General features: G+C 33.7%; 1 protein-coding gene across 1 annotated transcript; it reads left to right on the forward strand.

The window, feature by feature from the left end:
- The first annotated feature begins 7,387 nt into the window (after window positions 1-7,387).
- On the forward strand, window positions 7,388-10,329 carry LOC133291566 (B3 domain-containing transcription factor VRN1-like). Its single transcript, XM_061489842.1, has 4 exons — window positions 7,388-7,469; window positions 8,824-9,321; window positions 9,807-9,952; window positions 10,081-10,329. Exons 1-4 carry the CDS (start codon window positions 7,388-7,390, stop codon window positions 10,327-10,329), a joined length of 975 nt encoding a protein of 324 aa, XP_061345826.1.
- Window positions 10,330-14,108: the final 3,779 nt, after the last annotated feature.

Genomic DNA, 14,108 nt, shown 5'->3' on the forward strand with positions numbered 1-14,108 from the left:
GATTTCTAGATTAGAGATCTTACCCCACGTTTGGGGAATGCTTATTTCAGGATCAGGTAGTATGGGTACTGATGCCTCAGGCGGCAGGAGGCCGGAGCTTAGCTGATTATCTTGTTTCTGCTTATATGTTAGCATGACTGGATTTGGATGCTGTCTATGTTTTCCGCTATTTATGTTATGTTGTTGATGAGACCGTTGTTGGGCATGTTGCCCTATTTGAGTGAACATGGGGATTGTCCATGACACTTTCTGTTAGTACTTGTAGTTTGGAGTTGTATAAACTGTTAGATAGTCCGGTCTACATTGTTGTAGTTCCGTGACTAGAGCCACACTTTTATTATCTATGTTATGAGGTATTTCAGTTAGCTGTTTTATTGCAATTACATACCGGCGATGTTTTATTAATTGGTTATTAAGTAAGTTGGTAATGTTAATGGCATCATAATTGAAAAGAAAAAGTAATTCCACATTTTTAATTAAGCGCAGCTTAATACGATATTATGATAACATTACCGGATATATACGGGGTGTTACAGTGATGACAAGGATTTGAGTGGAAGGAGAAAATTAATATTTTAGACGAAAGGAGAAAAATAAAAAATAAAAAGTAATAAAAGGGGGTTAGGGTTTTGTTATTTCTTTAATTAATTCAGACCACCCAAATTCTCAAATCAGAACCCTAGCCCTATCTCAAGAGTACCAAATGATACATGGGTATGGCGAGGATAGTGGTGAAAGAAAGATGAGGGTTGAAAAATAAAAAATAAAAATAAATAAGTAAATAAAATATAAAACTCAGAAACTAAACCTAATACACGCTCAAACTCTACTAGTGGTGAACCCCAAAATGCGTGGAGTGAGGGCAAGACGAAAACGAAGCCTGACGGTGGTTCTTTGACCGCGTTGAGTTGATTGGTTCTCCGGTGAGATTAAGTATGAAATAAGCGAACCGAGCTTGACTAGTTTTCAGACCAGAACAGCGGTGAGGGGGGAGATCAGCTTACTGGTAGAGTTCGAAGCTAGGGATTAGATGGCAAGAGAAGAGAAAGGAAAATATAAACTAGGGTTCTGAGCGAGACGATGATGAAAAAGAGATCAGCTTTGAAAATTGCTTTGCTGAGCGTTGTGTGAGACTACGAGGGGAAATGAATTATTTTAAAAAAAAAACTAAAAGAAAAAAATAATAATAAAAGAGCAAGCTCTTTATTTGGTCAGTAAAAAGTAAATGAGATATGACTAAAGCAGGTATAAGTCATATCGCCACCCTATGAGCAGTCCCCTTTTTACTACCTGCTGAACAATTTCTCAGAGGTGCATTAATGGTAGGGATCAACTTCTGCAACCTCTATTCAGATAATTTCATGATTGAAACTACTTGCTCAGACCAATTGTGCACAGCTCATTGGGCAAGAAGAAGATTTGAGGGAAGAAAATAAAATAAAATAAAATAATAAATAAATAAATAAATAAGTAAATAAAATAGTAATAATAATAATAAAACTTCTCACCTCTTCAGTTTTTTTTAAAATTAATAAATCAAGTAAAAGTATAATGGGTTAAATAATTGGGCTGGTAGAATAAGCATGGCCCAATTTATTTCATACAATGGCTGAATTTTTTATTTTGTTTGGGCCTAATGAATTAATTGAAACCAATTGCACAAGTGAGTAACAAAATTAATGGGCTCACCCGATTTTTTAAATCCTCTGATCACAAAATAATTCTACCTCACCCCAATTCATGTTAACCTTCAGAAACAAAAAAAAATTATATACAGAGCAAACAGAAAACACTTTGACTAGCATAACACATTGCCCTTTTATTTTTATAGACACCCAACAGAGCAAACATAACAAACAAAATAAGGGTGACAAATTTAGTGATCCTCTTCTTTTTATTTTCAGAAATCTCACAAGAACTTGAAATTGGAGTCAGTAGATAACAAGAAAAATATGTAAAAAGGAAAAAGATTCAATAAAATAAAAAAAAATAAAAAATCAAGAAGTTTAAAACAGAATCACAAAAAGAAAATAAAATCAAACACCGTTCCCCGGCAACGGCGCCATTTTGTTGGGTAGTAATTTTTCGAAAGAAAGAGTTATCGTTCTCAGGGAACAGGTCGATTTACTTTTCCTTTTTATTCTATTCCTAAATTCTTGAAATTTAAGTATTAAATCTTTTAATCGAAGTTTATAGCAAAATTGTATTTGAACAAAAATAACAGAGGAATATCTAATTACAAATGTAACAATTATACGGTACTGGAATTCTTGAATCGTGGATGAAGGAAAAATTTCGCATTCCTGCGTTTTATAACTGCTACGGCACTTTAATATCCGAATTTGAACTACTATGGCTATTTGAACTGAAACTTCCCAGTTCCAGTTTTAATCTTTAGAAGGATCTTTTCCCAAAGTCTTCTAAATCTTTAAAAATTATATCAAAGACCTCCTTGGGTTATCCCTAACCTCAAGGGTTCAATTAACAAGAGACATAACCTGATTTCCCAATCACAATTATGCAAAAATATTCCAAGATCCATTCTCATGGTGTTCTTGGACTTAAATCAAAATCTTGCCAATCAAATGAAACTAAAGCAAGCCATCACAGTATTCAGAAAAATAAAAGATCACCCAATCATCGTGAATCCCATAAAGGAAAAGATTAGAAACCCATATTCAGAAATATTGCAAATCTAAAAGTAAAGAAACATGCATTACAAATATTCAGTAAAGAAAACTCAAGTCAAGTTACAAACCGGTTCTTCAAGAGTCAAGGTTCCTAAACTAGAGCTAGGAAGAAAACGTGCAGAAGTATGAACACAGTAGCTCGCATGTAGATCCGTGATTCCTTTCCTTGAAGGTGCGTTGTCAATGCACTTCGAGTAAAAGAATTGAAGAATTAGCATCCAGCTTTCAAGGAATTTCTCAACACTCAGATTCGAAGAAAGAAATTACAAAGATGATTCAAAACGTAAAACTGAAACTAAAAAGAACGGTGTCTCCCCCTAATGACTCAGATTCCTATTTAACTAAAAACTAAAAAGCTGCCTCAAAATGCATTGCTGTCTATCCATCTCTTTGTCCATCAAATGGTTCAGATTTGATTTTGCTCTCAAAGAGTTGATCATATGGCTCTCTAACTGCAGTAAAAATAGTAAAAGAGAATAGTAAATCATCAAATTATCTCTTTCTCTCTTTTTTTTACTTTTGGGCTGATTGGCACTCATTTGGCCCATTACCATGCACTAATATCCAGCCTTCAACTCAAATATTATAAAAACTAAGTCATTAAAATAATCATAATTTATAGCTAACAGAGATGTTTGTGTGTTTGAGCTCATCAACAGAGAAGAGGCAGTGCTTGATGTTCATATTTTCTGAAGCCACTGTTAGGCAATGGCTAATTGAAGCTGTTAGTGTTGAAACTCTTAATATGTATAGGTAAAATTGTCATTTTATTGTAGTTTTAATCCTTAGGAGGTGTAGTTAATTAATATTATGACTAGGAATGTTATTTTCACATCATTAGGGCCTATAGGTTGTCATAATTACACATATTATTGCGGCAGGAATTCTACCTGACGGTTATTAAACCTTGTTTCACCATAGTCAATTTTTTTTGCTATCTAATGGGAGCAAGAGCAGCAATTGCTGTACAACTAGGATGCCATCCCTATTGTCATCAAAGATGCCAAAAGCATACACGTCCTTTTTATTGCAAATATGAGCCAGAGTGAAATGTGTCTCCTCCATAGGTCTCCCTTCTCCCACAGGGAGCATAAGATCCCTGAGACAGTATTGGATGGTATGCTAAAGGTTTGTCATAAAGCTCATGTTCTTAAACCGGAATGGTTGCACTGGGGTCACTCCTGGCCAAAAGTTCACCTTGAGTTTACCAGCTAATACTCTCTTCATAAGCGTGAAGGTCATTGCCTCATTGATCTCATCCATAAGTTGATCATCATGCAAGATGCAAGGTCTGATATGCATATCTTCAGCCTTCTCTATCTTCCTTGACAATACCATGAAAGGAAGGTCTTCTTTTAGGATTAGCAAAATACTCTGAAGCTCAAGTCAAATTTCATATATGCTGGTGCAAGTAAATGAAAGAGAATGTGTATAGTATGTGAGAGGCCGAGATGGATTAGCCACACCATCTGTCCAATATGTAATATACATATATTTTTAATGAGATTTTATCCAAATTATTAGGGAAAACCGTGATGTAAAAAACAGTAAGGTTGGATTATAATAGTGGAAGGAGAATTGTTTACGAATGCGGATGACAATATTCATAGAAACTTTTTTTAGTACGATGAATACAAATAATTAGAAATAATTTTTTATGAAATTTGTTTATTTTTATTTTGCCATGAACGGGTATTCCATGAACACAAATTGATATAAATAAGAAATAAATTTTTTTTTTTTTTTTTGGCTTTTGTGTTATCTCGCACGTTCTTTATTAAACATATATTCTCTCAATTTTAAGAGAAAAAATTATGTTATCAAATGTGTTTTTTAATCCATTTTTTTTTCTAAACGCATAAAAAATATTCATCCAGAAACAGGGTAAACAGTTGCCTATTTTTCTTTATTTTTCCGTGTTCATTTTGAGGTTTGGTGGCTTAGTACAATAAAAGACAAAGAAAATTGAATTAAAGCATTAGGAGATTCATTTCTTCTTGGCTGTTTTTTTTTTTTTTTAATACAGTGAGAATTGAATATATAATTTAATATAATTTATCCAAACTTTTCATCATTAGACTAATCCTAATAACTTCTTGGCCCTGTTTTCCAAGAAGCAAATACTCACTGTGAGGTATTAACTAATTTTCTTATTACAATAAATCTTACAAGTAGCACATATTTGTGATCATATATATTCAGTTTACATTTTTTTTTTCTTCCTATTGCATTATATCAAGGACAACTTGCATAATAACATTCCTGCTCATATAACTAAAAATGGGATTTATGCTGATGGGTGTGGACTACAGAATGTAATCATGTCATGGGGACATAATGAGTACATGTATTTGGGGAATGCATATATACATGGAAGTCATCCCATATAGATGTCATAATACATGGAAGTCATCCCATATAGATGTCATAAACTGACAGCGAGTTCTTGTTTGTTAACGAAAACGTTTGAAAATAAAATCAAGGGCTAAATGATCGTTACAAATAACATTTTATTAAGGAGAATGATTATTTTACAAATTTTTTGTACAAATTTTTACAAATTATATTATTTTTTTTTTGAGAGAAAATAATATAATTAGTGTTCTCACAAAAAAAATAATATAATTTGTAAAATTTTATAAAAAAAAAATTTATAAATATAACATGCCATTTCTATTAAAGTTTTTTTTGAAGTCAAAAGCACATTTCAAATATTATGTCTGAATACAGCAGTTAAATTTGTTCGTCAAAATTATGAGATCAGTTCCGTCAGTGTGAACGATGAGATCTTGTGCCACATCGGATATCAGCTGCAACTGTGTACACGTCAAGGTACCTTGCGGGATTAGTCTAGTCCTACTCCCACTGCACAATAATCCCTACTTTGACAGGACTGGTTTAATATCCCAATCTGAATCCCCCTCCCCCGCTTCCCTCGTGTCATTTCTTCAATTTCATTTCTCTCTCCATCGTTTTCGAGACTCATTGTTTCCACACTGCCACGGAAAATTTTTGACTCTAATCTTCATGTATTTTGACATTAGTGTTAAATTTAAAATCTGACATTTTATATGATATCTATTAAGTCAAAAAAAATTAACAACTCTGATTTGTAAGCATGTGACACCATTAATCTTTTTTGATCAATGGATATAACTTATATTCAGTAAGATCAAAACAACGTCGTTCTGGGTTAAAAGATTAAAAAATTATAATAATAAAAATTAATATAATCTTATAATAATTTAGAATTACAAAAATATTTTTTTTAACCTCAAAATAATGTCGTTTTAAACTCACGAGAAATAACTTATGTTTATAGGCTAGATAAACTATATATATCATAGTCCATAAACATAAGTTATTTCTCGTGAGTTTAATTAATTAATATATATATATATATATATATATATATATATATATATATATATATATATATATAAATATATAAGGCATGTTATATTTATAAACTTTTTTGTTTACAAACTCTTACAAATCACACTAAGTACGACCCATCATACTTTAATCATGCAGTGTACGACCGGTCGTACTTAGTGTAATTTGCAAAAAAAAATCGTAAACAGATCTTATCTTTATATATATATATATATATATAAGGAGGAGTTATATTTACAACCCAAATAGTTTACAAACTCTTACAACCATCTCTTAACCGTTGATTTTCGCCAATCAACGGTTGTCATTTCGTCAATCAACGATTAAGATATGATTGTAAGAAGTTGTAAACGAAAATAGGTTGTAAATATAACCTTCCCTATATATATATATTTTATCACTCTCACTTTGATGTCCGTGCCAACCACTTTTCTATTTTTTATTTTGTTTTTTAAAGTGGACCCCACCCCTTTCTTATTCCGTAGAAAAACTTGAATTTTTTATGCGATGGGATGTACATACATATATATAGAAAATTTTCTTCTATACATGGGATGTACCCACTTGGTACATCTTTTTACTAGAAAAGGTAAAAAACATCTTTTTACATGGGATGTACATTTACATAGTATGGATTTGTTTGTTGGATCTGATGAAATATATGTTATTTAGTTTGAGCATTTTGTTATGAGTTATGATTCTGTTTGGTCGTTGAAATTATGATTTTTGGTGTATCAACAGAATTTGAGTACTTTGTAAAGTTGATTCCTGGTTCTGCTTGGAAGTTAAAAATTAACAGGCTAACGGGTCAGGCCATTTGTTTTTTTATAAACGGGCCAAGCCAGGCTAACAGTTATACTCATACTAGGCTTGGACGAGGCTAAATTGAAATTTTTTGACGTAGGCTTGGGCTTTTCGGGACAAAGCTTGGTCTAGCCCAGCCCGCTTTCATCGGTCGAAGAGCTTCGCTCACATATATAGACACACACGTGTGTGTGTGAATTTAAGGGATTTAAATTAAAAATTTGAGGGAGTGGATCCTTTCAAGTGAAAAAGTGTGATCATATGGTCATATTATTTGATCACAACCACTCATTGTTTGATGAGACGAGAGAGAAAAAAATAAATATATAATTTGTAAATGAGTGATTATGATCAAATAACATGATCACGTTATCACTTTTCACATGAGAAGATCCATTCCCAAAATTTGACCGCTGTTCTCCCTGCCCAGTGCCCGATAAAGCTAGATATAAGGCTAGATTTTGTTCTGAAGGGACACAACTTTTTATGTGTCAACAATGGCAACCATGACTTCCCCTCAGAACCAACCATATAAGCATTCTTCAGCAACTACAATCCGTTTCTTCAAGATTATTCTCAGTAAAAGTCTGGAACATGGAAATCTTGTAAGCGTTTTCTTACTTTCATCTCTTCTTCAAAAACTGTGCTTTCTATTTTCGTTTCATTTGGTAATATTAGCTAATGCATCAAATGTCTCTCTGTAGCTCTCTGCCTTTTTTCTTTGTGATTCTTATTGTGAAACATGCATCAGAATGCATTAAATAATTTTTTATTTAATATTATCGTTTCATTACAGAGTCATACACATGCATGGTTTGTTTCCACCTTAGGTTCCCTACATCATTTCATCTTGGGGTTAGCTGTGAACTTGGCTACTCGTGTAAGTCACTGCTGCATCAGAATGCATGATCTTGAATATACCCCCACATGACTCATGAGCGTGTATCAAAACTGAACTAACGATGTTTAGGAGAGAGTGCGAGTCCATACTAGACAGCCTTATCTTGCATTTGTTGATTACATGAATCAAACATGTGATTTTCGGTCACATGGATGTGTTGTGTCAAGACTTGAAGAGTAGAGAAAGCCATGTCAAAGGTATTAGACCATAGCAAACCGTAGTTGGATTAGCCATGCCACATGGATTAATGCAGTAAGTCGCATATTGAGCATTGTAAACTGCAACATGTGAGCTTATTTGGTTAAATTTGTGAATGACAGCCGGTAAAACTAATATGGGACAATTGAGCATCGTTACACATATCCTTAAATCAAGTTTTCCATTAAAGAACCAAACATGTTGAGATTGATTGCTATTTTATCCCAGAGAAGATTCAGTCTAGGGAGATTGAAACATATTTGTTAACTCCTATGGTCAACTTCATGATATTTTCACTAAAACTTTTAGAGGTCCCCTAGTCAACTATATATGTGACAAGCTTGGCACATATGACATATGCACCGGCGTGAGGAGTGTTAGAATATTGTTAAAATATTTAATTAGGACATGATTGTGACTTATTAGAATCTGATTAGGATTAAATAGATCAATTGTAGTTATTGTAATGCATTCTCATTGATATATATATATATATATATATATATATATATATATATATATATATAGTTCCTGTGGTCTGATTAGGCACACAACAATTTTCACTCAAATCTCCAATTTCTAAGTGTATTAATTAGGAAATATCAAAAAGGCATGCCAAAGTATCAGACCATTGCTGAAGAACAGAGAAGAGAAAAGGGTAGAGAAAAAAAGCTTGGTTATCACCCTAACTAACTCATTGGAATCAATCTTAACAGATTGGGCTATCAGCATGTGTTTGAGAATAGGAAAACATAAGTAGAGGAGCAAATAATCATCAGTACATGTTAAATCTCTGTTATGCTTGAATGTCATGATGTTGCTTACTAACACCAGCTTTGTTGCAGAAGATCCCAAACAATTTTACGAGGAGATATGGTGGTGGTCTGCCAAACCCAATGTTTCTCAAACCCCCGGATGGCATTGAATGGAAAGTATATTGGACTAAACATGATAGCCAAATTTTGCTTGAAAAGGGTTGGGAAGAATTTGCTAAATATTACTCCCTCGATCATGGGCATTTAGTAGTGTTTGAATATGAGAAAAATCCTACTCATATTGAGGTACACATATTTGACAAGAGTGCCCTTGAAATAGAATATCCTTTCCGTGACCATATCATTGATGATTCAGTTGAAATTCAGAAGAAAAGACTGAAATCACCAATGTCATCTTGTCCAACAAGTAAGAGATCTAGAACTGGCATAGCAAGAGAAGATGAAAGAAGCCCCAACCCGCAAAATTTTTTCCAGCATGTTCAAACTAAAGGTAGTCAATCTGAAGTAACAAACTTTGAGATGCCAATAATTGCATCTGTCAAGCAAGAGTTGGATGGTATGTATTTCAAGATCAGATCATTTAATTTAGTGGATTCAATTGACTACTTGAGGTTAAATGCATAACATACCCATGTTATTCCGAGGATATGTTCTAATTTCCAAAGAGGGTATCTGTGGTGTAAGTTTATCACTATATGCCTAAAGTTGAAGAGGAAACTTCAACTAAATTGCTAAGCTTTGAATAAAACCACAATTTTAAGATATAAAAATCCTCCTTTTATGCTTGTCATATATTCCTTGGTGTGCATTTGATAAATACATCATATGTAATTATGATTTAGATTTTACTTTTACCTTTTTGTTCTTTTTTTTTATGAATAGATAATTTCTTATCTTGCGGTTGAATCAGATTAAAAATCTTGGTTTTTCTATCAAAAACAGAATATAACATCATGATTTGCAGAAAATGCAAGGGGCTATCTTCAAAATGCTGCGGCGTAGTGGATGCTTAAACTAAATGTTTTTGTTGGCATGTCACAGGTGGGAATGCAAGCAACAGAACTTCATTCTTGATTACTCCCCGCCCCGGGACAACCGGAGCTCTAGAAGAAGCTAAGAAGTTCACCTCAGAAAATCCCTTTTTCATAATCAATATAATGCAAAGTTATCTGACGAGAAGCAGACCAGTAAGTATAAGTTAAGCAGACATTTATTTGAGTATGAATTTTTATAATATGCCAGCTTGCTGGTATTATTGGACTTTCAGAAATTGTTAGGCTCTATTCTGACAATGTGGAAATATAACACAATGCAGAGTATACCAAATGCCTTCGCCAGAAAGTATGTACAAAAGAACATGCAGAATCTGATGATACAGTTTGGGAAGAAGTTGTGGCCTGTAAAGTTGCTCCATTATCCAATGAAACGTGTTGTCTGTTTTGCCGTTGGTTGGCACCTTTTTGCTAAAGAAAGCAAATTGCAAGTTGGAGATATTTGTATCTTTGAACTCATTAATAGAGAAGAGTATGTGTTTGATGTTCATATTTTCAGAGGCCACATATAGGCAATCCTGTGGGAGCTCTTAAACTCAGTAATTTTGCAAAAAGTGTATTTTCCCTCTTGCTAAAATCGACCTTGTATTGTTGTTAATCCTTTAATATATGAACCAATAATATATATGAAGGGATTCACAGTTTTAGTCTTGTTTCTTGTTTTACCACTTCATATTGTTGTTTTGACTACTCACTAAAAGAAAATAACAATATAGCCTCGGACAGTTTTCCTTTTACACATACAAAAAACCGCACATGTAGTCTATACATACATAGCAGTATAGCACTGTTTAAGTAGAGTTTATTTTCGTGAAATCCAGTACCATTAATGAGAGCTGATATTTTATATTCATCCATGGAATCGATAGATTGACTGAATAGCATGCATATCAACTAATTTTCATGAATGATATTTAGTATGATTAGATTTTGAAGCATGAATGATTCTCCACTATTTGATAGGGAAAAATGCCTATTTGACAGTTATTTGATTTGATTGATATGGAACTTATTTTTCATGAAGCATATTTATTTTATTATTTTTTAAAAAACAATATTATTTTTCGGCTCATAAAACATCTGTTGTGTAAACATACTGAACTGGGAAAAACAAGAGAGCTATGTGGCCCAAACAGTGAATATATGCTTATAAACACAACTTGAGTCTTAAAGAACACAAAAAGAGTCTAATGGAGAAAAAGTGGAATTTCATTTCTCTTCCGTTGACATGATTTATGTCTTCTTGCAGTTGCAGTGCTGAAGTTGTTGAGTAACTTTTAGATTATGCCGTCATAAGGGAATAATCGATTTTTCATTCAAATTCCGGTAATAGATACCTTCAAATTTTTCTCAGGGTTTTTTTATGCTTGTCTTGTTTGATTGTACGTGTGAATTTGGTAATGCTTGAGAGTCTCCATGAGCACCATATTTAATTCATTAAAGAAAAAAGACTGCCACGTGGTGATCATTTACTCTGCTATAACTCAAGCCACTCTCACTTTCTTTCTGAAGAACGAATAAATTTTCGGTGATACTGTTACACCAAATATTCAGTACATCCCGTGAATGGAAGCATTATATGTCAGTTAAAATTCTTTTTTTTTTATGTCAAATTTTTTTTTTCTCTCCTCTGATGTGTAATGCACTGAATCTAAGTGCAATAGTAGCACCAAAAATTTGTTCGCGAAGAACAGCACACACAAAAGCATAAACGAACTACATCAAAGTAAATGGCAATGGCTTGTCAATTTTATTTTTTTATTTTTTCTGTACAATCTAATTCAAACTCATACATTTTAATGTCTTGATATTTTATTTCTTTAGATAACAATAATCAAAATATATTTATGTGTCGCTTAGAATGCAAGAGGTATGGAGATCGATACCCCACATCTCCAGTATTTTAAGATAAGAGCCGCAATCTCTTTTTGGCTCTAAATTTTGATCGATACTTTGTTTTTGTTGATGTTATATGTACACAAGAACAAAAAGTAGAGAACTAATAATTTCAAACAACATCCTTTTTAGATGCTGGATGATCACTTCCCATCTGATATGACAATGTCAACAAAATTAGTCTGATAACTTACTCAATAACAAAGAACCATAAGGATACCATAAAAGAACTTGAGACTTGAATTTCACACGAAGAGTTCATTCCTATAATGAGCATTCAATGTGTGTTACCTATTTTGACATATTTCGGAAGAAAATGGAGGATTTGAGTTCACATGAGGTAATGTAGTCTGAAACACATAAATAAATATACAAAATATTTCTTCTTGTGTGATGATCTTTATGTTGGAAATAGATAATCGCACAACACACACAAATCAAAAACGAAAAGAGTCAGGGAAGAAAAAATCAATACAGTGATTTACCCTAGTTCAATCAATGTAGATTACATTTCAGATGTCTATACTATATTCATCTCATCACCATTTGTTAGAAGTCACTTGGTTTACAAGGTAATATAAATAGGATTTAAAAAACCCTAATACTAGCTTTCCATGGGCCTAAGTCCCAACTACTAAGAAAAATAAAATTACAATAAGCCAGATGCACAGTTGGCTTTCTGTTGATCCCGCCAACAAGATTCTGGTTAAGAATCACTTCAACTCAAAACCTTAAGGTTTTCAGTGAGAGCCTTTTTAATGATTTATATTATTCTCTACACACCCCCTCACACAAGAGCCCTTTGGGCTAGAAGTGTAGATATTGCACAGGCCCAATTTTTTATTTACCTTTTGTGCTTTTATGTTAATTCCACTTTAAAGTGGGGTGTAACATCCCCGTCTCGAGCCGGTTCAATTAACATACATATGATACAAACAGAAACAGCGGAAGACTTAACTTTCGAAAATATGAGCTAACTTTTTCTTTTACTTCTAATTATTCTTAATTCACATGATATCTTGCATTGCATACTTCTCCTAATTTAATTCGTATTTGACGAAGACGAAAATCGGGCAGAGTAACCTCTGTAAATTGGACAACTGGGGATTTGCCAATCCCACTCTCAAAGGTTCCTGATAAACAGTTTATACCATATATAATTTCAGAAATACCAGATATCTATAAAGGACTCTATACCCATCCATGGGCGCATGCATAACTTGACTCCGTGCCACTATGTCTAACAGCATGCAAATCCAACATGTAAGCATATAACTGAATAATACATCAGAATATAAACATGCCTGAATACATAATTGTACATGCATCAAAACAGAAAACATGTACAAACTATATACAGGCCATATACAAAATAAAGGATCAGACATCATGATCCACAAAATAATGGAATACGAAATAACATAAATAATAGATAGTAGCGTCCGGCCACCCAGAACTCCATATCCTCATACTAGTACCTTTAGCCACGGGTAGTGTCTTTGTCCTATGAGGGCTATTCAATTAACTTTGTTCTTGAAATCATATCCCCAAACGGGGTTAGAGACGAATCTCTAGTAAGCTCCAGGTTTATAGAGAACTCTCCATACCCTGGGCTCACTTCCTGCATGACAGTCAGATACATAATATACAAAACATCATATATCATACTATATCGAACATATCTCGTATAACATATCATATAACCAAATATCATAACTAAACAAAGCATATACACAAATCTTATCAGAGACGTACGCAGTCAATCCCAAGGGATGACCCCAAGCGAAAATCAACGCACGTGTTCCCAAGGGAGGACCCCAAGCGGAACCAGAACATATCAGAGGCGTACACAGTCATTCCCAAGGGAGGACCCCAAGCGGAAATCAATGCACGTGTTCCCAAGGGAGGACCCCAAGCAGAACCAGAACATATCAGAGGCGTACGCAGTCATTCCCAAGCGGAAATCAACGCACGTGTTCCCAAGGGAGGACCCCAAGCGGAACCAGAACATACCAGAGGCGTACACCGTCAATCTCAGGGGAACCCAAGAAGACATCAGTGTACCATACAAGTCAATTCCAACCAAAGATCCATACAGAAATCATATCAGAACAAGACATATAACAAATGTGTACACAATCAATCCCAGGGGAGGACCCCAAGTGGGAATCAGTGTACGTGTTCCCAAGGGTGGACCGCAAGCGGAACTCAACAAAACATATCATATTAACACATATCAAAGTAAACACATCAAAATAAAACATATCATATTAACACATATCAAAGTAAACACATCAAAACAAAACATATCATATTATCATATAGCTCTATATGAATGCATCTATATCATATATCTCATACATATCATACAACCTGACCACAGTCCGTACACTAT

This window comes from Gastrolobium bilobum, unplaced genomic scaffold, assembly GCF_033153095.1.
Source record: "Gastrolobium bilobum isolate Gb01-03AN ecotype WA unplaced genomic scaffold, APGP_CSIRO_Gbil_v1 utg96653, whole genome shotgun sequence".
Lineage (NCBI taxonomy): Eukaryota > Viridiplantae > Streptophyta > Magnoliopsida > Fabales > Fabaceae > Gastrolobium > Gastrolobium bilobum.